Raw genomic sequence first — 27,621 nt, 5'->3', positions numbered from 1 at the left:
CATTGCACTTGAAATGGACCCTGTCTTACCCAATGGGGATTCTCCGCGCTATAGCACAGTGTGTGCCGACTCACGACGCCATTGTTGTGAAATCATGATTCGTCTGAAAAACAAGACTCTTGACAAAAAGGCTGCATTATTGGTCACCCTGCGTAATGCCCATTGGCAAAATGTTACTCTAGCATCGAAATCACGTCCGTTGAGCTGCTGGTGTACCTGCAGATGGTATGGGTGAAATTCATTGTATGCAGTATATGCATGACCGAAGACCGGCTAATGTTAGTCTGTTTTGCAAGTGTCCGAGTACTAATATGAGGGTTATTATGGACAGCGCACAAAACAGCCTCTTTATTTGGAAGCATTTCTAACGAAAGTTATCCAACAAGCGTCCAAGGTTACCGCAATCTTCGTTGAAGGTTTCGGTACGTAATGGTAGTCGGTAGTCCTCTGTCAGAAAAACCCTCATGATAGAGATGTTGCGACTGGACTGCGTTCTACCTTGTTTCCCCATATCAATGCACTCGTCGCTGGGATACATCATGAGTGAATGAATACGTGGTGTGATGTGACCTGGTAAGTGTGCATAAACATCGCGTGTCCATTCAAATGGGGCACGACCTGACGGTCAAAAATATACGAATAAAACAGACATAAGGTTAGAATCGAACCACTGCGTTACCGGTATTCAGGCACCTTGTGTCACCAGCCCTTAACCGCCTCAGCCATAAATACATCATACAAAGCACTCGCTAAAGGATGTTACTTAAGTATGGCGGTTCGACATCGAAAATTAATATACATGTCGAAATCTTCAACAATGATTCACAGTGCACGTCTTCTTCTTCTTCTTCTTCTTCTTCTTCTTGTGTATCTGTTTACACTCCAGGGTCCGTTTTTCCCTCGGAATCAGCGAGGGATCACACTTCTACCGCCTCAAGGGCGTGTCTTTGAGCTTGAGAGTCTGGGTCGAGTATACAAATGGGGAGGATGACCAGTACCTCGCCCCGGCGGCCTCACCTACTATGCTAAACAGGGGCCTTGCGAGGGATAGGAAGATTGGAAGGGATAGACAAGGAAGAGGGAAGGAAGCGGCCGTGGCCTTAAGTTATGTACCATCCCGGCATTTGCCTGGAGGAATAGTGAGGGAACCACGGAAAACCACTTCCAGTAGGATGGTTGAGGTGGGAATCGAACCCACCTCTACTCAGTTGACCTCCCGAGGCTGAGTTCACTCCGTTCCAGCCCTCGTACCACCTTTCAAATTTCGTGGCAGAGCCGGGAATCGAACCCGGGTCTCAGGGGTAGCAGCTAATCACACTAACCACTACACCACAGAGGTGGACTCACAGTGCTCGTTTAACTTTTTACACTAGCAAATGTACCAGTGTTTCGCTACGGTATTCTACATTGCATACGTATATCGAAGTAAATTAGTGTATATGCAGTGAATACAATTATTTTAAATCGCATGTGTTTCTTAGCGTTATCCGAGAAACAGCATAGGGAGGTCCGCATACCTTGTTTCCAATGTAAAGTGCGTATTCCGAAGTTGTGATGATAACGGCAGGTTCACTTGCCTACTGTCATTCACAATCGAGTTTGGAATTTTAATAATAATGGGCGCAATCGATTTAGGGTATTCTCATTAAAATGGCAGGCCCCATTTCCTACTTCCACACGGATTACAGCTGGAGGAATTTTTATTATAAGGGAAGGCACCTTCCCTACTGCCAGTCAAAATTGAGTTGTGCTGTCATCGTTATAATGACAGGCCCCGTTTCTTAATGTCAGTCACACCATGTTGGTGAGTTTCCATTGTTATAGCAGGTCACTATACATAACATCAGTCACATTTCAGATGGGTAAATTTGTTTATAATGGCAGACACCCTCGGGTTTTGATAAACTCTTGCTTTCTCCCGGGCAAATCGAGAAGGGAATTATTCATTACAGTGGTACACAGGAGTCGGAGAAGGACCCCATTCTTACTGTCAGTCAAAGTTGATGTGGGCAGTACTGATCACAATAGCAGACGCCCTCCTGCTGTCAGTCACTATGGATTTGTATTGTATTAATTACAATAGTAGACACACTCTTTCTAGATCGCTACTGACATCAATTTAGTCTTCGAAAGGCTGATTTTCATACCATACTCATTGCACCTAGTTTCAGTTTCTAAGATATTAGACTGCAGGTTTTCAGTACAATCTGCCATTAAGACCAAGTCGTCAGCATAGGCCAAACTACTAACTACATTTCCACCTAACTGAATCCCTACCTGCCATTTTATACCTTTCAGCAGATGATCCATGTAAACTACGAACAGCAAAGGTAAAAGATTACAGCCTTGTCTAACTCCTGTAAGTACCCTGAACCAGGAACTCATTCTACCATCAATTCACACTGAAGCCCAATTGTCAATATAAATGCCTTTGATTGATTTTAGTAATCTACCTTTAATTTCATAGTCCCCCAGTATAGTGAACATCTTTTCCCACGGTTGCCTGTCATATGCTTTCTCTAGATCTACGAAACATAAACACAAATGCCTATTCCTCTCGTAGCATTTTTCAATTACCTGGCGCATACTGAAAATCTGACCCTGACAGCCTCTATGTGTTCTGAAACCACACTGGTTTTCATTCCTCTCAACGACTGATCGCACCCTCCCTTCCAAGATGCCAGTGTATACTTTGCCTGGCATACTAATCAATGAGATACCTCGACAGTTGTTGCAATCCTTCCTGTTCCCTTGCTTATAGATAGGTGCAATTACTGCTTTTGTCCAATCTGAAGGTACCTTACCAACATTCCACGCTAATTTTACTACTCTATGAAGCCATTTCATCCCTGCCTTCCAACTATACTTCACCATTTCAGTTCTAATTTCATCTATTCCTGCTGCCTTATGACAATGGAGTTTATTAACCATCCTTTCCACTTCCTCAAGCATAATTTCACCAACATTATTTTCCTCCTCCCCATGAGCTTGGCTGTTTGAAACACCACCAGAATGATTTCCTTTTACATTGAGAAGATGTTCAAAATATTCCCTACACCTCTCCAGTGATTCCCTGGGATCTATTATGAGTTCACCTGAATTACTCAAAACACTGTTCATTTCCTTTTTCGCTCCCTTACTAAGATTCTTTATTACTGTCCAGAAAGGTTTCCCTGCTGCTTGACCTAGCCTTTCCAGGTTATTACCAAAATCTTCCCATGGCTTCTTTTTGGATTCAACAACTATTTGTTTCGCTCTGTTTCTTTCATCTACGTACAAATCCCTGTCTGCCTCGGCCCTTGTTTGGAGCCATTTCTGATAAGCCTTCTTTTTACGTTTACAGACTGCTCTCACTTCATCATTCCACCAAGATGTTCGCCTTTTCCCATCTTTACACACAGTTGTTACTAGGAATTCCCTTGCTGTTTCTTATAGCATCCCTGTATGCCACCCATTCACTTTCTATATCCTGAACCTGCTTACTGTCTACTGTTCGAAACTTCTCACTAATCATATCCATGTACTTCTGTCTAATTTCCTCGTCCTGGAGATTTTCTACCCTTATTCGTTTGCAGACAGATTTCACTTTCCCTACCCTAGGCCTAGAGATACTTAGTTCACTACAGATCATATAGTGGTCTGTATCATCGAAAAATCCTCGAAAAACTCGTACATTCCTATCAGATTTCCTGAATTCAAGGTCCGTTAAGATATAGTCTATTATGGATCTGGTCCTAGCCTCCAATGTGTAGCGGTGAATAGCCTTATACCTGAAGAATGTATTCGTAAGAGCTAAACCCATACTAGCATAGAAGTCCAGCAAACGCTTCCCATTCCCATTAGCTTCCATATCTTCCCCACATTTACCAATCACCCTTTCGTATCCTTCAGTTCTATTCCAAACTCTCGCATTGAAATCGCCCATTAGCACTATTCTATCCTTGCTGTTGACCCTCACCACGATGTCACTCAATGCTTCATAAAACTTGTCAACTTCATCCTCATCTGCACCCTCACATGGTGAATACACGGACACAATTCTTGTCCTAATTCCTCCAACTGACAAATCTACCCACATCATTCGCTCATTTACGTGCCTAACAGAAACTATGTTGCGTGCAATGGTATTCCTGATAAAGAGCCCTACCCCAGACTATGCCCTTCCCTTTCTAACACACCTCAAGTACATTTTATAATCTCCTATCGATTCCTCATTATCTTCCCTTACCCGAATATCACTTACTCCTAGCACATCCAGATGCATCCTCTTTGCTGACTCAGCCAGTTCTACCTTCTTTCTTCCATAAGCCCCATTAATATTGATAGCCCCCCATCGAATTCCATTTCGTTCGCCAAGTTGTTTCCAAGGAATACCTCGCCTGTCAAATGGGGGTGGGACTCCATTACTCCCATAGGTTCGAGGCTTGCTTAAAATATTCTGAGCTCGGTAAATTCATGAAGCAGGATGCTACCCTACTTGCACATATTCCAAGTGAGGATCTCTCCTGTAACGGGTTATGGACCACCGGTGAATTGTATATTCCTAGCCGCCTGAGAACAAGGAGGGCCATGACTCAGAATATGTCCGAAATGCCCACTCCCATTCCATAGCAACTGGTATCCCGACTCTCAGGACCACTTACTAGGCCACTCAGCCGTTGCCCATGGTTCACGAACTAGGACGTGACTACAGTAACCCACATAAATATAGATTATATTTCACCCCCTTCCCTAGGGGTTCTTTGAGCTCTTGTCCACACAGAATTTTTTTTTCAGATAGTGGGTAATATCTGTCCTCCTCTTAAGGGGGCTAAACTTGTACTTTGAAAATATCCGGAGTGTCACTATTCATCTCAACGACCCCGAAAACTATGGATTCGACAATATTTTCGTTTATTTTTATATCTCAACCCCTCGCCCCCGTCTATAAGATATTAACAATTCTTGAGCGTCGCTGTTCACCTCAGCGACACCTAAAACTATGGATTAGACACTATTTTCGAGTATTCTTATGTATCATTCCCACCTTACCCCTTTCATAAAGGGACCCCGGAAATTATAAATTTGACTCAATTTTCGATTAATTTTACACATAACTCCTCTGACACCCTTCCCCTAAGGGGTATAGGGATGGCTTATCCCCACAGTGCTCGTCTCCAGAGAGTAAGTTATAAGTGTACCATGATTCGTTGATATTGCTCCAGTGGTTCTGGAGTTGTGCCTTTTACATGCATACATTCATTCATTCACTTTTATGTATGTAGATATATATATATATACCCAGGTTAGAAACGGGAGACGTCACCGAGGAACTACTCTGCCTTCATGTCTTTCCCCAGGATGTCACTATGGAGAGAGTACATCAAGTAATGGCCTCTACTCAAAGTAGTGAAATAGAACACAAGATGCCAATTGAAAATAGAGATAATGAAATAAACGAATGAATACATAAATTGAATAATATATTTTACGCTGAACTACTTCTGTTAGCTCGTACTGCACGTGCACACACGTCACACCCCTGTTTCAGAAGACACAATATTTGTGGTACAGCCTTCACACATACACGGGACCCCTTGGATCATGGATGAGTATAGTAACCATTTAGCCACGGAGCCGGGCACTTCGTGATGAAGAAGTTGCGCTGGCATGGTTATAACTAATGCCAACCATAGGATACAAACATGTATGTGTGTGGAAAACTTCAGAAAATCCAGCTTTTCCAGGAAATTTGTTACTGCAATTCAGACATTGTTTCTGACAGCCATCCCTTCAATTGTCACCAAGAAACGAAGTGATCTGTAAGGTAGTTCTTTGTTGTCTGTGACGCACTTGCTGTTATGTGTATGGTCGAAAGTTTTTTCTATTGGGTTATTACTGTCACACCAACTCAGACAGTAGTTTAGGCGACAAAGGGTTACAAATGGGCTTGACAATAGAAAGCAAGCCTCAATTAAGGTTCTGGCGCAAAATTGGAAAACCACAGGGAAACGTAATCAGGTCTGTCAATATTTGGATTCAAACCTACCAACACCCGAACGCAAGCTTGCTGCTGCACCACGCAGACAACTTGACTGTTAACTATATATATGTCTGGGCAGGCTTTTCTGCTGCGGTCATTAAATGCTCCGGTCATCCAGGGTCTCAAAGCCGAATAGTAAGCGGCGGAAAATAACCTGACACCCTGAGGGACGGGACAAACAGCTACAAGTGAATGATATCCTTCGGGTGGATGACTGTCCCTCAGTAAACCCCGCTATATCCCATCAGTTAGCGCCAGTATCCACAGGTTAGTGGCGACTGCTAGACTCCAGCGCGGATATACAAAATAATATCCGCATCCCCACTTCCTTCATACGCACTCGCATCAGCATCCGCAAAATGGTTATTCGCGGATATTTTATATATTTAACTACAATATATTACACCCAAGGTATTGAAACGGATAGATCTGTTAAATTAATACAATAGCCCTGACACCTGGCACCAGAAACTCTGCAGTCGCAGGTATATGAGGGATTTTATCTTGCGACATCTATCGACGTATTGACCTTTGTTCCTTCCTTCCACTAATTGCGGTCAGGAGCCAGTTAGGCTTAAGTCAGTTTTACGGCTTTATGGTCTCAAGGCTCTTTATATATCACCATTCCCCTGCACCAATATCAAGAGTCGCCTAACCACAAGCAAAAACAATGAGTGAAAATCAATAAACGTCATTATTTAGAAATTATCAGCAAAATTATCCGCACTGCCATACAGTTTGTATCCGCCAAGACACTAACTTCGCGGATATCCGCATCATTATCATAGACTGTGATTTGGATTTTTTGTCGCGTTTTTATTCCGAGCACCAGAAAATATTTATAGTTTTTTAAAAATAAAAATGTTATATAAAACCGGCAGCATCTGCTCCCTAGGTTAGGGCTGGGTGGATAGAAACAGGAGACGGCAACGAGGAACTACTCTGCCATCATGTCTTTCCCCAGGATGTCACTATGAAGATAGTTCATCAAATAATGGTCTTTACTCGAAGTAGTGAAGTAGAACACAACATTAGCAACATGGAATGTAAGAAATTTGTTTATGGCTAATATACATGGTAACAATTTTAAGGGGGGAGACCTAGCTTAACACGGGGAAAATAGGACAATATTCATTCGATTGTTATATATGCTACAAACGTTGTTGACAAATGCTGCACATATCCCAGTATTGGCATGCTTAAGAGCAATCAGAAGCAACTTCAATAATGTCAAAATTCTAATTATAATATTTTCAAATAAAATGTTCAAAATTTCCCGCCTTTCTAACAATATATCACGGTTTCCTTCACAACTCTCTTACTGATTCACGGATAATTATTAATATTTCAGAGTTTCCTCCCATAGTGTTGTACTACAATCTGTACCTCGTTCATATCAATAGGATTTAAATTAGATTTTATATAACATTTTTATTTTTAAAAAACTATAAATATTTTCTGGTGCTCGGAATAAAAACGCGACAAAAGATCCAAATCACAGTCTATGATAATGATTGAGGTTCATTTTGTAGCTGGAGTTTTGATACACACTTTAAAAAAGGAAAAATATGAACATTCTTATAAACTTGGAATTTATAAGGGAAACAGTGTTATACTGTTAAAATGGCGGGCAATTTTGAACATTTTATTTTAAAATATTACAATTATTCAAATTCTGACATTATTAAAGTTGCTTCTGGTTGCCAGGAAGCATGCCAATACTGGGATATGTGCAGCAATTGTCAACAACAATTGTAGCATATTTAACAATCGAATGAATATTAACCTATTGATTTCCTTTGTTAAGCTTGGTCCCCCCCCCACCCTTAAAGAAATGACGAAATTAGAGTTTATATTCCTAGGAATGAACATGTACAGTATGTGTATCATTCGAAGATATAATTGAAATCTGTACTACTCTGCGAGTCCTGAAGTTGATAAACATCATTGTAATAGTGTTGCAATATTTGCAAAATCAGGTTGCATTAAATATGACACCAATTTCATTCCAATATGAGACATATTCACTTTTTTTTATTTCTACATGGTTATTATTTCCAGATCAGCATAATACAAGTATACAAGGTGGTCCACCAGGCACCTAGTTTTATCTAGTTTTATGCCTCCCGCTACTCTTATTATAATTCTGAAATACATCCGTCCCTCTCCCTAAACTACAGAAATGATGTGTGGTTACGGGTTAGAAGAGAGCAAGAATCGTGAGCACTACTGTTAATTAATTATGGGCACCTCGAATTAATCCCTAAAACTAGCACAGTTAGGAAGAACACGTACCATACAACAGGAAGTGCACATACACACACACACACACACACACACACACACACACACACACACACACACACACACACAGATTAGGAACAGGTATTGTATAGCCTGGGAACTGCGCGCTGCGTGTTAAGTCTCGCAGTAGCTCACATGACAAGGACGTGGTGGGAGATGTGATAGTGGAGAGTGCTGGAAGGTTCGAATCCCACTCTAATGTTTATTTTACCGCCAATTGCCTCGGATGTGGTAACGTTGCATATTTCATAGCTTCCACAGACTGATTTGTTTATTTGGTTCTGTAACGGGCCTTATGTATTGTGGCATACGTTATGTAACTGGGATGGGTGATAATGAGGAGGTGATGGCCTGAAGCAAGGATACAGGTGGTTAGCAACGTCGTACATCTTCCAAGCTTCGCAGACCAAAAGTACGCCAAAGTGTGCCCCATTGGAATGATAACATGCGATGGCAGGGAGGTACGTAACTACGCGAACACAAAGCTTATTCACTGCCTCGTGAGTATTCCAGCGACGAATATGTGGACACGATACTTATCCATGGAGAAGTTAGACTGAATGCATACTATGCACAACGCCAGTATAAAGAACGCTATCTGGATAGACGACAACGACAGGCATAGCATTTCGACGTGGAAAGATGTCTACGAGCTACTGCGTCCCTGGGAAGGACATGGCCTCTTCGAGAACATCTCGTGACGCCTTCTCTCAATGAATAGGTTGTCGTGGACTACACTAAAGGCCTATTCCAGGGCTAAATAAACAAACCAGTCTCTGAAAACTATTAGGTATACAACCTTGCCACATCCTAACCAACAGGCTGTAGAAAAGGAAAAAGATAAATAATACTTGAGTGGAATTCGAATCGCCTAACCCGCGCGCACTGTTCACTTTCAGATCTCCAGGTCGGTAAACTTCTGCGGACATTTCTCTGCTAAAAAGACAATCAATAAATTTTTTAAAATACAATTAATATTTTCTTGTCAGTTAATAAGATGTTTGATAAGATCCTTCAAAGTAAATTTGCATGTTTGAATAAGAAATAAACTAGCAAGCGTGGGGCGATCTTTGTCTTCTATACAGATGTTTGTGTAAGACATCGTCTAAGAACGGGTAACCTTCAAGGAAAATGTTATTGATCATATAAAACCACTATACATTTTTTATCCCCCTCCCCATGGCGCCACAGCCCTGATGGGCCTTAGCAGCAATCGACCGCTACTCAGCCTGAAGGCCTGTAGATTACGAATTGACGCATTGTTAGTGCTACGAATAGTCTCAGCCATTATCCTTGATTCTGTAGACCGGGATCACAATCTCGCCGTCAGACAACTCCTCAATTGTAATCACGCAGGCTGTGTGGACCTCGAACCAACCCTCAGGTCCAGGTAAAAATCCCTGACCTAACCGGGAATCGAACCTAAGCCCTCCGGGTAACAGGCAGGTACGCTTCCTCTAAACCGCCGGGTAGGATCCTTTTATGGCCCTAGATTATTGTTTTACGATAGCTGTCTTGTTTCTTTATGCACAACGTGACACAAGAATTGTTCCGATAAGAGAAGTCATTTGGTCACTGCAGCGGTTCAAATAGTAATGTATCACTCGAAATCAGAGGTTGGCGGTGTAATGCATATCGCGGTTTGATAACGAAAGCATGATAAGGTTGTCTGTGAAGTGGTTATTCCAAAGACATACCTATTGCAATGGTACATTTACAAAATGTACTGATAATTATCGAAGATTAATTTCTACGGGCACAAGAACTGAGTTTCGGGACGCTCACTTTCCGAACATGGATGGCTGAGTTGTAAGACTTTGTCACGTCAAGAAGGAAACCAGGATGCTACCCAGTTTGGATTACGAGTTGGAAATGTACTCCAGGGACTCTTCTTGTTTTAATAAATCTTTTCCGAGCATGTTAAGATAAACGGAAATAACTCTTCGCTTGCTTTTAGATTATAATAATGCATGTCATAGAGAAAAACATAAGGAGGTCATCAGACTCTTAAAGCAAACTGGAACTAATGATGAAGGTGTAAGAATTACTGAAAACTAGTACTAACATCAGAAAGATCTGGAAAACTTTGGCGATGATTCAACGTACTTCATTAAAGTTCAACGAGGAGTTTGTCAAGGCTGTGTGTTACCTCTGTTACTCCTCCACAAATATTCAGACACTATATTTAAGGCAGCATTGGCAGGTATGGAGAATTAATAAACAGCTTGAGACGTAGGCTACACTAATAAGCAACTTAAGTGGGGATAGCTGCCGTAGCAGGGATATGACGCTGTTTTCGGCCCGGAGAATGTAATAGGAGAGTGTGGTATGTAACACGAGACCGTCAGACCTCGTGTGGGCTCCATGAGTAATATCTCACTACAGGATGGGTAAGACAGGAGACCTCAGCGCATTTTATCGCGATCAGATTATCGATGCCAGACGTAAGATAAGGTAAGGGTTATTCTGCCCGGAGGCAGGTCCGAACCTCCGCAGAGGTGTTCCTGAGCCGGAGTTTACGTACGGTAGGGTGGCCAGTTTCTTTCCGCTCCTCCATTCCCTTACCCCCCACCAACAGTGCGTGGCAACCCATCCAACTCCTGACCACGCCCAATGATGCTTAACTTCGGAGATCTCACGGGATCCGGTGTTTCAACACGGCTACGGCCGTTGGCCCAGACGTAAGGGTCACTCCATATCTGAGGTCTTGCAAGCACTGGACTTTCAAAGGGCCCCTATATCAAGATTGCACAGTGAGTACGTGAATTCGAGCAAAATTAACGCAGCCAGGATAGACTGCCATCAACGCGTCGTACTCTACGTACTAGGCTCTCGAAGTATGGAAGAAGCTCACCTGGACGGATGAGTGAAGGTACTAGTTGAGCACGCCGAAGGTCAGATACGAGTGCGTCGTCAACCCACGAGGTAAGGGATCAGTCTTGCAAGCAAGGTATAATTCAGGCCAAGGATGGCGGTATCCTCATATGGGGACTGTTCGTGTGGGATGAAATCGGACTGCTGGTACATCTGACAAGGTCCCTCATCAGCGGATGTCACAAGAACCTGCTCACAAATCACATGTTCACCCCTTTGCTCACCTCCAGCACTCTGCACGCGACCTGTACCTACAAAAAGACAAGACAATATTGCAGACAATCTCTTCCGAATTGTGGTTCGACGATGCTAATATGCTTGCCTGGTTCCTGGGTAACCCCGATCTTAATACCATTGAGCATATCGGTAATGCTGGTGAGAGGGTTATGCTTGCCTTGGACACTTCTCCGACCATTCTTTGTGGATTATGAGAGACTGTGCAGAGATCATGGTTGAGTATGGCTCCTCAACGCTTCTGGTGTATTATGCAGTCCATGCCACGCCACATCGCTATCGTCATCAAGTCGAAAGTGGGTGCCACACGCTACTAGCCTTGTATCTTGAATCCAATTGCTCGTGAGTATAGAGATAACACAGTAATCGTTCCCAGTAGTATTGAAAGTCTACAACTGTTCTTGGGCAAATTTAATGCAGTTGGGGAAGAGGTAGGTCTATGAATTAACACCGAAAGGAAAACCTGATGGTTTTAGGCAGAGATAGTAACTTACTCTGGAAATCAAAGTCCAATAAATCTAACAAGTGAATATAACATTTTGGATGTTGGGTAACACTTTATTTGAACAGAGGCCTGGAAATTTGGAGTCGGATAAGTTCAGCTATCAAGAAAATGAAGACGTTATCGTATGATGATATCTTAAATTTAAAACTAAAGTGGGATGTACAGAACCGAAGCTTAGATCTTAAATCTGGCCAGTATCTAAAGATTGGAAGGTCTAGAACTATGGTTCCATAGAAGAATGATGCTTAGTCTCATGACTTGAACATGCCACTAACGAACAGAAATTACTGAAAGTAAACTGTAAAAGAGAACTGCTGATCTGCATCAAATGCAGAAAAGCTGTGAATATGGAACATGTGCTTCAGGGTGAAAAATGTGGAGCTTTACGAATAATAATGGAAGGAAAAATTGAAGGGCGCAGGAGTAGGTAGTAGGTGTCTTAAGGATATTCGAGACTGGACGGGCATAAGAAGGATTAAAGAACTATATCATGTTGCCCAAGATCGAAGAATGTAAGATGGACGATGTTATTCATTACTCTATTAGTGGAGCGTAGTATCTCTCCCAGACTTTGACTACGGTGCATCAAAGCAAATACTGCATATCGTAACCGAATGCGCGTCTAAGGCCTTCTCCGGGTGTTTGAAGAACTTTGTGAATGCCTCTGAGAGTGGACTATGAAATATCTGAATAATAGGTGTGCCATTGGTGCTATTTTCATTGTCATTTATTATTATTATTATTATTTTACAAGTCGCTTTACGTCACACCGACACAGATAGATCTTATGGCGACGATGGGACAGGCAAGTGCTACGAGTGGGAAAGAATCGGCCGTGGCTTTAATTAAGGCACAGCCCCAGCATTTGCCTGGTGTGAAAATAGGAAACCATGGAAAACCACCTTCAAGGCTGCCGACAGTGGGGTCCGAACCCACTATCTCCAGAATACTGAATACCTCCGCACTTAAGCGACTGCAGCTATCGAGCTCGGTCATTTATTATTTAAGCCCATGTTGTATAATATGCTTTCATATTTATGTATAATTTATAAGCTAAAGAATAACATTATAAATATTGGTTTTTATATCACAATAATAACCTTTACTGTTTTTGGATAAGTTATATCCATGTGCCAGATATTTGTACCGCAGGAAATCTTGCACACGGCGGTAAATCTGTCGTCAGGAGGCTGATGTGTTTGAGCGCGTTCAAGTTACCCCAGACCCTGGCAAGATCGAACGCGTCTACTTGGGCATTCAGCCTGGCTGTAGACAAACGTATTATGATTAGAACAAACTGTATTACTCTGCGAGAAATTCAAAATACGATGATCATTTGAGTAATGTTACATTGTTAAACGGAAGGATCCAAGAAAAGAACAATGATTACAGATCTTTGAAGCTATACAGTGTTCCAGAGCCAATGATGCTGGAAGGAAATGCATGCCATTTTACATTATGTCCACATATATACTCGACAATAGTGATCATATGATTAAAGACAGTTTCAGTTCAGTCCCTGTTCAGAAGATGCTGTAAATAAAGAAATCGATGTTCTGGAGTATAAGGAAGTCACCTTGAAAACTCCAGAACTGCAGCTTCCTGGAGGTGCACAGGTTCTGATCAAGAGATCTCAAGTTCATGTGTTACTCCATTTGTCAAGAAAGAACATGTCTTAAGAAAAACAATATATATTCTTATCGGTTATCTATTATCAATGAACAATCCTCAGCCTGTTTCCAGTCATTCGATCGGGTCAGAAATGGAATGAATGAAGCCCCCAACTAGCAGCGAAGATCTGTGCTGCCTACCGAAGCCTGTCGAACTCCTCTGGGACAATGATTAATGACTGATAGTTGAAATGGAATGATATTGGAGAAAGCGGAATGAAAGATGACAGGGAAAACTGGAGTACCTGTCCCGCCTCCGCTTTTTACATAACAAACCTCACATGGAGTGACCGGGATTTGAACCACGGAACCCAGTGGTGAGAGGCCGGCGTGATGTCGCCTGAGCCACGGAGGCTTTATCGATTATCAATAATATTTCAAAAAGATGTTTATAATGCTATATCCTGAATTGTTTGTGAAACCCCTTAAATTGTGCGTTTGTTATTGTAACCTTCTCGTCCCATATCATTTCAGACCTTTCTAACATTGACTGACCGCTGATGGGGTCTACCTACCCAAGGCAGTAAGGTGTGTTCGGTCACCGGGAGGACGCAAGTTCGATTCCCTGGCAAGAAATTGAAAACATTAGAAACGGTAATTCATAACTGGAGAGGCACATGGTCCTAGGATTCACTCACTGTCCGTCGGAAATGAGTACCATGCTCATTCCTGGGATCAAAGGCAGCCGGGATTACAACGATCGAGTGATTTCCAAGTTCCAACCGTCATTCATTGTTAGAAAAGTAGCAGTCGTGGTCGGTCGCACGTTTCTTATGAGGTCTTCGGGAAACATAAAGAATTCCTACGGATTATTTCTTTGACGAGGCAAGATATCTAGGGATTATCACGTCAAAGAATAATATCTTCCAACCCCTGTGGAAGATATGTCCATTGATCATCAATTGCATTTCCGTGCACCTCGGCTATTATGGTCACTCACTCGGCCCTGCCTTTAATAATAATTATACCCACTGTCTGCAGCCCTGAAGATGGTTTTCCGTGGTTTCCCATTTTCACACCACGCAAATGCTGGGGCTGAACCTTAATCAAGTCCACGGCCGCTTCTTTCCCACTCCTAGGCCTTCCCTATCCCATCGTCGCCATAAGACCTATCTGTGTCGGTGCGACGTAAAGCAAATAGCAGTATATATATATTATTATTACAATTGTTCATCCTATGGCGGATATTTAGCCAGTCCCATGTTGTTTGTAGTTGTGTGTCGAAATCTTACCTGGAGACCATTAGTTCGTTTCATGGTTTGTGAAGGATTTTAATTCTCACTCAGCCTCTTGCGTCCAAGAGATGCAGGCTGAATGAGATCCAATGAATCAGGTCAATAATAATCAAGCAACCTAATTGAGGATATTACCATGCTGATTACCTAGCACTCTAATATTATTTTGCCGGTTTCTTTACGTCGCACCAACACAGATAGGTCATATGGCGACGATGGGGCAGGAAAGGCCTAGGAATGGGAAGGAAGCGGCCGTGCCCTTAATTAAGGTACAGCCCTAGCATTTGCCTGGTGTCAAAATCGGAAATCACGGAAAACAATCTTCAGGGCTGCCGACAGTGGGGTTCGAACCCATTATCTCACGGATGCGAGCTCACAGCTGCGCGCTCCTAACCGCACGGCCAACTCGCGCGGTAGCTCTCTAATAACAGCAGTAATTCTGGCAGGTCAGAGACCATAATGAGCTATATGTGCCTCAGGTTCTATAAACGCCGCTAATGGGTTATAACAAATATATCACCTATGGAATCCTACCTGTTGGAAAATGTGAATAGAAAGGGTCCCCGGGGCTATCAACTTCAGGAGCATAGGATGGCGATCACTGACCCCTATCTCAGTTTAGCATTGCTTACATGTGCTAGCCTTCTTCCTTTTACCTGTCCTATGTCATCTCTGTTGGTCAACTCTTGTTCTCGCCCGATGGTTGTTATTATGCTAGCAAGACCTATATAACTTTTATGTTCACGATTTCGCGCCTCTTGCCTTTCTCTACCGATGTCTTTATTCTAAGCGTCGGGAGTCTTCTATATTTTCCTCCGAGTATTGTTAAGTGGAGATGGTACCTAGTTGTAATTCTTCTTACAATAATAATCACCATCACCACCCCACTTACGGAATGATCCAAGTCCAAGGATAAATCTGCAGCAAATATGTAGCTACGTTACAAAATTATTCCTGTGAATATTGAATTTTCACGACCGCATTGTAATCGAAAATCATTTCTGTTCCAACGCTCATTTGAATTCTTAGTTGAGTTTGTTGAAATAATTCTTTCATTCCTCTTCTACCGATGTACTGTTACCTCTTCCAAATCAGCTGCTGTAGGTTACTCCAATCGACCAGTTAACTGACGGGTTAGTGGCTTCAGGCATGTAAGAGTTTATGAATTACAGTGACAGAGGAGCAGCGGTTTGGTGGGGAAGGGAGAGCGCAGGCCGCAAGGCCTGGGTGGCGAATACAGGAGTCAGTTGGCGCGGCGGGCTTTAACCGGTCGGACGAGCGAACGCAGCAGTCAAGTGTTCCCGCCAGTTGCGTGACGTGCTCCTTCGTGTACGTCAAAATTTATCGGCAGTAGTTGATAACGAGTGCGCTTTGTTCGGAAGTGATTGTTCATTGTCTGCGATCAATGACTTCTCTATCGAATAACCATTGTTGAAATTTTGTATTATAAAATAATTTGAGTTACTTGCATCAAAATATTTTTTTCTTATCTATGAACTGGCGGAAAACATCAACGGCAGTTCTTATACTTGGTCCAGCAAGTGAAAAGTCGTGCGTTTCGTTTAAATTTATCAACTTTTGTAAATGAGTGTATGCTTATTTCCAATAGACGTTTCATAACATTGATTTTCCTTCATGAATGTAAAGAATGATATACCTTTTAAAAACAATGTAAGCGAGTGAAGCAGTGCTGTCATATGGAGACAAAATGTTCTAGAAAATATCTGATCTGTTGTACGATAAAAAAGGTATTCCAATACAAGAGTGATTCTAATAGTCTCACATAATGAGATGTGATCATTCTCATCCCTTGATGTATTCATAACACTATGACTGAGTATGAAAAAAGTCAAGTTTAAATTAAACTCCAGACGTCAATTTTGAACATTTTCACGATCATCGATTCCGTTTCTCATCTGTAAAGTTGTTTCCTAATGGCGTCCAAGTGCGGGGTAATGGTGACGACATTGCTCTTCATGGCTTACCCTCAGAATGTAATAGGTGTCGGTAGCGATGTGCTGAACACGAGTTCGAGTCCGTGGATAGGCGGTCTCGACATGGTTAATGACTTTATGCCTGATGAAAGTGTATCGAGCACTGGCAATGATATTGGTGGGGCTATTACAGCTTTACCTATCGATGAGTGTGAAAGAATTAGGAGTACAAACGTTACGTTGTGGTTTCTTATGAACATGGAGAGTAACATTACTACAGGAAGCCCCATCAGGTGTTTAGAACATGCACCCGTGCTGACATACGCTTCAGCTATCAGATCCGCAGTTCTTACTGCAATGGCTATTCTCTCTTTTTTTGGAAATATTGCTACAATGATTAGTATCAGGAGAAGTCGAACTGAGAAGAGGATGTATAAGCATAGTTGGAACGCTGTGTATGCGCTCATTTTCCACCTCTCATTGGCTGATCTGTTAGTCACATTGTTCTGCATCACAGGAGAGGCTGCTTGGAGCTATACTGTTGCCTGGCAAGCAGGAAACATAGTGTGTAAAATATTTAAATTTTTACAAATGTTTAGTTTATATTTATCGACATTTGTTTTGGTGCTGATTGGTGTAGATCGATTTGTGGTAGTGCGATACCCCATGAAATCTCTGAGCACGGCGAAGAGGCTCAACAAGCTCATCGTGCTGGTATGGATTCTCAGCCTGATTCTCAGCATTCCGCAGGTAGGATTAACAAATTAGTTTTTATCAAAATGTTTGTAAATGGGGTACATATATTTAAAAATATGTTTTTATATAATTGGTAGTCGTCAAGCAATTTCGTTATATGACGGGTTAAAACGTTATGTATTGTCAGTTACTGGGTTATGTGGCCGTGTTAGAGGGGCCGTACCGTCTTCAACGGAAAGAGAAGTTTACTTGCTTGCGTCAGAGTGACTTCGCGCAGTTCGGAAGATATCGTTTTGGAATATGGTCAGGCGGAAGTGGCGTTGTTTGTTAACGCTTGGGCTATGTGTACTGTCAACATAGCATCTGACGAGATCGTCATCATTTGTTTACCTTCCCACACGGACAATCCCAGCAGCTAACAATACATCGCTTTCCCACCTGGAAACAATTTTGTGTTGAGTGCATGTTCTGGAAAAGGGGAAAAATACTATGAAAAATTTTCTACCATCTGTGTTCTGAAGAGGTACTAACGCTGGTTAAGTGCTTATTGAGTAAGGTTTCCAATTATCTGACAAAGAATCTTCTATATATATAAAATTGGATGTTGGTGTATTTGAGATTAATAGACTCAAAATCTAGTGGACCAATTTCACTGAAAATTTCACAGTTTGTTCTTATTATTTCTGAGAGGGTTTTTGAAGTGGTTTGAACGAAATCGGATAGGTAGTTTAATTATTAAAAGTAATTTTATGTAATTTTGTTAAATTGCAAAGCCACACCAAAACTGGATCGACTTGACGGACAGATTGCCGTTAGGCGACAGCAGATTACGCTATATCATGATGGTCCGGTAATAAATTATATATATATATAAAAGTGGATGTTGGTATATTTGAGATTAATAGACCCAAAAACCACTGGACCAATTTCGCTGAAAATTTCATAGCTTGTTCTTAGTACTTCTGAGAGGTATTATGAAGTGATTTGAACGAAATCCGATGGGTAGTATTTTTTTTATGAATAATATTATGTAATTTTATTTAATTGCGAAGCCGCACCAAGATTGAATCGACTTGACGGACAGATTGTTAATAGGCGACAGCAGCTTACGCTATATCATGAGAGTCCTGTAATAATTGCAGTGAATAAGACGATGGGAATACGTCGCCATGTTTCATAAAGTACATTTCTTGATGGGAGGTTCATTCTTAGGCCTGTTATTCGGAAGTAGCAATCCAACATGCCGTGGTCAAGATGTACTTTCATGCCATAGAACCAACTTCGATAGGTCTGCCCAATTTGAAGAATGTACTGTAGCTGTGTATTACATGTGTAAAATATTTAAGGAACTGTGAAAAGTATAGAATATCAACAGTGGAATGACACGAGATATCAACCACTTATCACGAAGAGAAACTGGGGATTCCCAACCAGCAAAGGCGAGTCTAAGTTATATATCTAGAGGTCTGTATATAGATGTCATTTTGTGCGTATGTACGTATTACATCTCCTCCTAAACCACTGGAGCGATTTACCAAACTTGGTACACTTATGACTTAGTATCAGGAGAAAAAGTGCGCCTGGGTAAGACACCACTAACACCCTTAAGGGAGGAGGGGGGGCGGGGGGTGTGAGGTATAAAAGTAATCTACAATAGTGTCGAATCCGTACTTTTCTGTGTCGCTGAGATGAATAGTGACACTCCAGATTTTTAGGTCCAAGTTCAGACCCCTTTGGGGTGGGGGGGGGGGGGTAGGGGGCGAGTGAGGAGTGAGATATAAAAGTAATCGAAAGTAGTGTCGAATCCATAGATTTTGGGGTCGCTGAGATGAGTTTTTATCCCTTTACGCGTGGGGGGCGAGGGGTGTATGATATAAAAATAATCGAAAATAGCGTTGAATCCACAGTTTTCGGCGTCGCTGAGATGAATAGTGACACTCCGGATTTTTAAAAAGTCTGATGTTCATCACCCTTTGGGTTGAGGGGGGCGAGTGGGTTGTCAGGTATACAAATAATCGGAAATAGTGTCGAATCTATAGTTTTCGGGGTCGATGAGATGAATAATGACACCCCGGATTTTTTAAAGTCCATGTTCAGCACCCTTTCGGGTGGGGTCGAGGCAGGGAGTGAGGTATAAAAATAATCGAAAATAATGTCGAATCCATAGTTTCCGGTGTCGCTGAGATGAATTGTGACACTCCGGATTTTTTAAAGTCCAAGTTAAGCGCCCTTTTGTGTGTGCGGCGGTGGGGGGGAGGGCAAGAGGGTAGTGAGGTATGAAAAATAGTGTCGAATCCACAGTTTACGGTGTCGCTGAGAAGAATAGTAACACTCCGGACTTCGTTGAAGTCAATTTGAATCTTCATCGGCGTGGAGATAAGAAGGGGAGGAAAACAAAGTATAAAAAAATGACCAAAATTACTGATGTATGTGTGTTTCTTCTAACAGAGCCCTCACACCAAATTGGTACACACATGACTTACTAACTGAAAAAAATACTGTTGGGGTAAAACACTGCTAGCACTCCTAGCAGAAGTAGTGAAATATAAAGAATAAACGAAAATTGCTGATATTAATATCGAATGCATCATTTACGAAGTCGCTGAGTAGAACTGTGACATTCTGGATTGTTGTCATACTTCACCGCAATCAGTATGGAGGTTGAGAAGGGGGTGAAAATGAATTTAAAATTAACCGAGATTATGGATGTACAGTATGTGGGTATGTTCCATATTAGCTAAAAACGAAACTTGGTACACATAAGACTTACCGTCTGGAAAAGAAAAGTACTATGGAGATGAAACATGGGGAATGGGAGGGGGTGACATGTAATAATAATGTAAAATAACCGATATTAATGTCGAATCCATTGTTTATGTGTCTCTGAGACGAATTGTGACGTTCTGGATACCATTTAAGTCCAAGTTCAGCCTCCATTAGGACGAGCTTAATATTAAATAGTCTAAAATGACCGAGATTAGCCTTGAATCCACTGCTTTTGGAGTCGCAAGGCTGATTAGCGACAGTCTCAATGAGAGTTTAAATCGTGTATATCATATCTATAGTACGACTGGTAAATACATGTAGGTATCCCTTTTTTTTTTTTTTTGAAAACATCAAATACTTGCCAGTCAATTCAAGCTTCCACAAGTACAAAGTTTTCCTCTAAAATTAAATAATCAAAAACTTGAAATAAAACGCAGTTAAATGACTCTAAAACTAGGCATTAGATGGTAAAATCAACATCCTAAAAAGGAATTATATAAAAATTCACTTCACACATAAGTTAGTGGTAATACAAATTGTTACGGGGATACCCGTGGAATGCAGAGATGAAAGAAGGTGCGGGCTGGAATGGGTCTATCCACAAAGCCAAGAACTGAATTAAAATTTCATTAAAGGTTATATTTTCAAAAATAGCAAAACTTAACAATTTTCACATAAAACTTCAGATTTTAACAAATAACAACAAGTCAAATCAGGTACAAGACCAGGAAAGCCAAGATTTAGAGACAATTAAACAATCTGGGCCACAAGCCCTAATTTTTACAATTTCTGAGCACTCAGCTCACAACCACATATTTCCAAAGGGTAGAAATCCCTTAAGTACATGGAGAACTTGCTCCCACCTAGCAATGTCAAGCCTCCTAGAGGCACATTTACCACAAATAAAAGAGCCTACCCGCTCTCAATGTTCTGAGCCTATCAAAGGCCACAACGGACTTTACTATTAACTGCCCTCAAGGCACACTTACAAAGAAACAGGGGTATCTTGTGCCCAACCTAATGGGCCTTAGTAGAAAAATAAAAGGTTAAGTTAGTGGCCCGCAACACCAAGTAGAATGGAGGCGAGTACTTGCACTCCTACATGAAATCTTTTTAAAACCTAAGAGGCACTAGGCCGATGAACCAGGGGCAATTCCCAAACTATGGAGGTGACTCGTATAAGAAAATTTAATACATTAAGGAAGAAAAAGTTACCAAAACTTAGTTACCTCAAGGCAAAAATGAAGGGGAGCTCGAGAGGGTAAAGCACTCTCTATCCCCGAATTACAGTTACAGATTTAAGTTTTACATAAGCCGGCAGAATTTACATTTTGAAAAGATAGGTTACATTAGTAAAAGGTTTCTGACCTTCCCCGCGGGTTAAACTGCTGAGCTAGCAAGAAATAAAGATGTTAAATGGCCATTACCTTATTGAAGTTCTGCTGCCTGATAAAAGGGGCGCTTCCCGCCTCCTGCTACATATCCATACACTAAGTTAAATGTTGATGATGTGGCCGAGAGACAAGAAAATCAACAGTTTTTATACCCTCGTGGAAGATTCGAGACCTTTCATGAATAATCAAGCCACACCCTCTTTCTTTATTGGTCCGTCTTGAAAATACACTCCAAGTCGAAGAAGAAATACATGATTGGTCAAAAATTAATTACAGAAATTCTGGATTGGCTCAATTCAAAACTGGCGGAAAGAAAAGATTAATATTGCCAACCCACAAATGAAAGAACGAAATTTAGTTATAGGAAAACTTATGAATACAAAATTTCTTCAAAAAGTTCCTTAACTTCGCACCAGGGTGCATGATCATATTTTTTTTTGTAGAGACATCTATCAGAGAATGTCCACACTTCTTGATCAATAGAAAACAAAACAAATTTAACTCCACACAGTACTGACAACTTCGTAATCACAAAATTTACGGTAGTGACATCTTCTGAGAAACTTTATGAGTTGATACAGTTGTTAAAGTTCAGAGTTTCTCCAGTAGAGGAGTACTTTAAGGCGGAAAATTCAAATGTTCGGCGTAGAGGTGTACCAGCCGGTACACAAATCTTAAAGGTAAACATTCAAAAACTATCCGGGCAGCGCCACGTACTACAACTAGTAATATTGTAAAATCAAAATATTTATAACGTTTCATGACTAATCTATTGGACACGGGATACCAAATAATGATAATAAAATACCTTCTACATAGCAGGAAAGGCGACATGGAGCTATTGCATGTTTGCCTGGCAAGCTGGGAATGTATTATGTAAAATATTCAACTATTTACAAAAAATGTTTAGTTTATATTTACAAACGTGCTGCTGACAATTTTTAACATACTCGGAGTAGTAATTTGTATGAAAATGACCTAGTGAAGTGTTCCATTTAACCTGTTTCTAGTACGTTACTTCTCAACCTTACACATGTGTGTTTACCCTACGGAGGCACTGGTAGACTGTACGCAACCGTGTTTGGTTCCACTTTTACATCATCAAATTCTAGCCGTGGCATATGCTGGCCAAATACAGCTCCAGAAACAACTGAAACGCACTTTGCGAAACACGCAGCATCGTTGCAGTCCGGGTTGACGCGGCAAAAGCATCTCGTTTGCAGGTCATATTTGTAAAAATATTTGAGTCACATATCTTGATGGGAAAGGGATATTTTAAATTGAAAATACATTTCTGTGAATATTAATTTCTGTTGATTGTGATTTTTCAGATCAATATTTTGCAGGGAGCAATTACGGACCGTATTAGCAACTGAAGCCCATGTCTGCAAGTTTTCCGTTGATCGAAAACATTGGGCATCTATTTCATACAATGTTCTTTTCATCTTGTGTCTCGATTTTTGGACGACGAATAGTGATGGGGATGACGAATATGATAAAATGTAGTATAAGAGATGATGTATCAGAGCGATGAAGAGGAAATACTTTTCCAATTTCTCCTTACTGGTGGAGAAGACGACAACTGAGAAACAGAATTATGATAACGCGCTGAACAAGCACGGCGATACTATTTATAAAAACACGAGGGCACAAGGCGCTGCCCCTCTCGGGATACGAAGACGAACTCTCTTCCCTTGTTATCACCAAAGGAATAATATCGCGTCACAACACTAGAAGTTCAGCTTAAGGTAGGAATCTAAAAAGTAAATCAACTCTGCTGGCTGCAATAGCATAACCGAAAATATAAATAAATTATCACAATCAAAGGCAATTTGTCAAGTATAGATTGCTTCATATGGCTGATTTTTAGAATTATTTAAATTCAGCAACATTAGAATATCTGAAATACTAAGACACCCCTAGTTACTCGGACAATTAGATGATAGCGGTTAAACATACGATTTATATATACATTTAGTACTGTACTTTGTGAAGGCAGAATATCCTGAATTATCGGCGTAATTCAATTCAGAGGGTCCTGGGTTCGATTTCTGGTCGGTTCGGTAGATTTAGGTACGTCTGATTAACTCCTCTGGCTACGGGAATTGGTGTTCGTGTCTGTCGTGAAACAACACTTCATATAGACACAACACATCAGACTAACAATCACCATAGAGACACGCCGTACTGAATACCTCACTTCATGTTCGGTTGCTTCCAGGTAGGGCATCCGGCCATAAAAGTGTGCTAAATCCAGATCGATTTCCAATAGATGAGGGAAATACCAGGAAGAAGAAATTATTACATATTACAAAACATTTATAATTTCTTTTCTACGCCCTTTGAATCATTATCTCTTTTACCAAGAAACGAAATACGTCACAAGCCGCTATTTGGAACATAATATTAACTATGTTCTTCTTCCGGGCCTTTTCCCAATTTCTTGGGGTCGACAATTTGCTTTACAGCCGGATGACTTTCCTGGCGCCAGCCCAATTTAGGATATTAAATGTTGACTGAAAATGAATTTAGAAATAAGTGCAGAGTTTTGTTTTTATCCGCTCACTAAATCAATAAAAATGGTTAAAACCACGTGCCTGTACTAAAATTTCCTGGCTTTGTGTCCCAGATAAATACAGCAGTAGAGTAACTACAACTATTTACTCAGGAAGAGTTGGCTGCTACACAGACACTCCCATTTTTAGGGTATAGGTTTTATTGGGAGGTGTGTTGACAAGTTTGTCCAGCAGAAATTCCTAATACATGTACCGACATGAAGCCGTTGTACTTGAGAACCTTCGAATACCGCTCGACTTCAAATGGCATGGAATCCTCCAACATGGGTTCAGAAATACATCACTGTACCGCCAAAGTCACTCACCTCGGCGTCAAACAATTAGGAACTCGTTCATAGACCAAGGAATTAAGTGCAATGCAATTAGTAAAAACCTACTTCACTTTACCTTCGTACATTAGAAAAATGTCGTTCTTTTTCTTGTATTGTACGTATACCCTCTGCTGCATAATGACATTCGCAGCATAAAGAGTGAGTCTGTATATTATGAAAGGTGCTACTCAAAGGCTGTACTGACCACACGGTACCTCGTAATCTACAGGCCTTCGGGCTGAGCAGTGGTCGCTTGGTAGGCCAAAGTCCTCCGTGGCTGTTGCCCCATGGGTTTGGTTTCTGTTACTCATAGGGCCACGGTGTTGTAGTAGCATTTTCTGTTCCAGTGAGGAAAGCAATGGCAAAATGATTTCACTCCTCATCACGCCTCGTTATGGTGCTACTAGCAATTTTTACGATTTCCTTATAACCGTATCAGTTTTGGTGGTGCGTTTTTTTGAAGATAAAGCCAAACAACTCGCCGAAGACTTGACAGACCTATGCCACGAAAATAAGAGAAGTTTTTCTTTTCCGACTCATCCTGAGTTCACAGTGCCAGGCTGAGTGACTCAGAGGGTTGAGGCGCTGGCCTTCTCATCCTAACTTGGCAGGTTCGATCCTGCTCAGTCCGGTAGTATTTAAAGGTGCTCAAATACGTCAGGCTCGTGTCGGTAGATTTACTGGCACGTAGAATTCCTGGGAGACAAACTTTCGGCCCCTCGGTGTCTCCCAAAACCGTCAAAAGCAGTTAGTGGGACGTAAAAACAATAACGCTATTATTATTGAGTAAGTTAATAATTGAAATTATTGTAATATTTATTTTAACTATTTCACAAGGAAAATTGTATGTGGGAAAGGAATATAACTTCTTGTTGATTTTATGAAAATTAAATCATACAAAAAATTCACAGTTAGATCGCATTAAGACCAGAGAACTAGACCGAAGAATGCCGGAGTTGAAGCGGACGGCTTGGAAGGTAAACACGTATAGCAAACAACCGCTGGCTAAGATGAGTAGAGAGCGCAATTTACACTGACTGACAGAGCAAATGCAACACCAAGAAGGAGTGGTTCGAAAGGGATGAAAGTTGGGGAAAAAACAGAGACGGCACGGACGAATAATTGATGTTTATTTCAAACCGATATGCAGGTTACACAATGCGCACGGCATCGACTCAGTAGGATGTAGGACCACCGCGAGCGGCGATGCACGCAGAAACACGTCGAGGTACAGAGTCAATAAGAGTGCGGATGGTGTCCTGAGGGATGGTTCTCCATTCTCTGTCAACCATTTGCCACAGTTGGTCGTCCGTACGAGGCTGGGGCAGAGTTTGCAAACGGCGTCCAATGAGATCCCACACGTGTTCGATTGGTGAGAGATCCGGAGAGTACGCTGGCCACGGAAGCATCTGTACACCTCGTAGAGCCTGTTGGGAGATGCGAGCAGTGTGTGGGCGGGCATTATCCTGCTGAAACAGAGCATTGGGCAGCCCCTGAAGGTACGGGAGTGCCACCGGCCGCAGCACATGCTGCACATAGCGGTGGGCATTTAACGTGCCTTGAATACGCACTAGAGGTGACGTGGAATCATACGCAATAGCGCCCCAAACCATGATGCCGCGTTGTCTAGCGGTAGGGCGCTCCACAATTACTGCCGGATTTGACCTTTCTCCACGCCGACGCCTCACTCGTCTGCGGTGACTATCACTGACAGAACAGAAGCGTGACTCATCGGAGAACACGACGTTGCGCCATTCCCTCATCCAAGTCGCTCTAGCCCGGCACCATGCCAGGCATGCACGTCTATGCTGTGGAGTCAATGGTCGTCTTCTGAGCGGACGCCGGGAGTGCAGGCCTCCTTGGCCTCCTTCAACCAATCGACGGGAAATTGTTCTGGTCGATATTGGAACAGCCAGGGTGTCTTGCACATGCTGAAGAATGGCGGTTGACGTGGCGTGCGGGGCTGCCACCGCTTGGCGGCGGATGCGCCGATCCTCGCGTGCTGACGTCACTCGGGCTGCGCCTGGACCCCTCGCACGTGCCACATGTCACTGCGCCAACCATCTTCGCCACAGGCGCTGCACCGTGGACACATCCCTATGGGTATCGGCTGCGATTTGACGAAGCGACCAACCTACCCTTCTCAGCCCGATCACCATACCCCTCGTAAAGTCGTCTGTCTGCTGGAAATGCCTCCGTTGACGGCGGCCTGGCATTCTTAGCTATACACGTGTCCTGTGGCACACGACAACACGTTCTACAATGACTGTCGGCTGAGAAATCACGGTACGAAGTGGGCCATTCGCCAACGCCGTGTCCCGTTTATTGTTCGCTACGTGCGCAGCACAGCGGCGCATTTCACATCATGAGCATACCTCAGTGACGTCAGTCTACCCTGCAATTGGCATAAAGTTCTGACCACTCCTTCTTGGTGTTGCATTTGCTCTGTCAGTCAGTGTAATTCTGCATCATTCAAATGCTAGAAGTATATTTTTCTCCTCCTTTTTTGATTTTCCAAATTTATTGGAGTCAAAAGGAGCCTCCGTGGCTCAGACGGCAGCGCGTCGGGCTCTCACCGCTGGATACCGTGCTTCAAATCCCGGTCACTCCATGTGAGATTTGTGCTGGACAAAGCGGATACGGGACAGGTTTTTCTCCGAGTACTCCGGTTTTCCCTGTCATCTTTCATTCCAGCAACACTCTCCATTATAATTTCATAGCATTTATCAGTCATTAATAAATCACCTTGAGAGTGACGAACCCATTGTAATAACAGCCTATATATGTTTCATTCATTACATCCCTGACCCGGTCAAAGACTGGAAAGCAGGTTGTAGGTTTTCGTTTTCATTGGAGTCGAAACTTGATGGAGATTCGGTTTAATTTGACGGTCGGATGCCCTTGCTGACGTCAATCCCATGTGGAGGAATATAATCACTATTGCATGTTTCGCTATTGCTTTAACGTCACACTAAAACATCGAAGGTTTCCGTTGACGCAAGGGTGCAAAAGGGCTAGGATTTGGAAGGTATCGAACGTGGCCTTAATTACGGTACAGCCCCAGCATTTGCCTGGTTTGACAATGGAAAAGTCGTCACCA

The 27,621-nt window shown here is 42.1% G+C and overlaps 1 protein-coding gene across 1 annotated transcript; it reads left to right on the top strand.

Moving 5' to 3' along the window:
* Nucleotides 1-16,045: 16,045 nt before the first annotated feature.
* LOC136860889 (gonadotropin-releasing hormone receptor-like) lies at nt 16,046-17,546 on the top strand. The gene has a single exon (XM_067138784.2). The coding sequence runs from the start codon at nt 16,779-16,781 to the stop codon at nt 17,544-17,546; it is 768 nt and encodes a 255-aa protein (XP_066994885.2). The 5' UTR covers nt 16,046-16,778.
* The last annotated feature ends 10,075 nt before the right edge of the window (nt 17,547-27,621 follow it).

This window comes from Anabrus simplex, chromosome 1 (assembly GCF_040414725.1).
Source record: "Anabrus simplex isolate iqAnaSimp1 chromosome 1, ASM4041472v1, whole genome shotgun sequence".
Lineage (NCBI taxonomy): Eukaryota > Metazoa > Arthropoda > Insecta > Orthoptera > Tettigoniidae > Anabrus > Anabrus simplex.
Note: the sequence above shows the minus strand (reverse complement) of the source record. Positions and strands in the feature narration are given on the sequence as shown.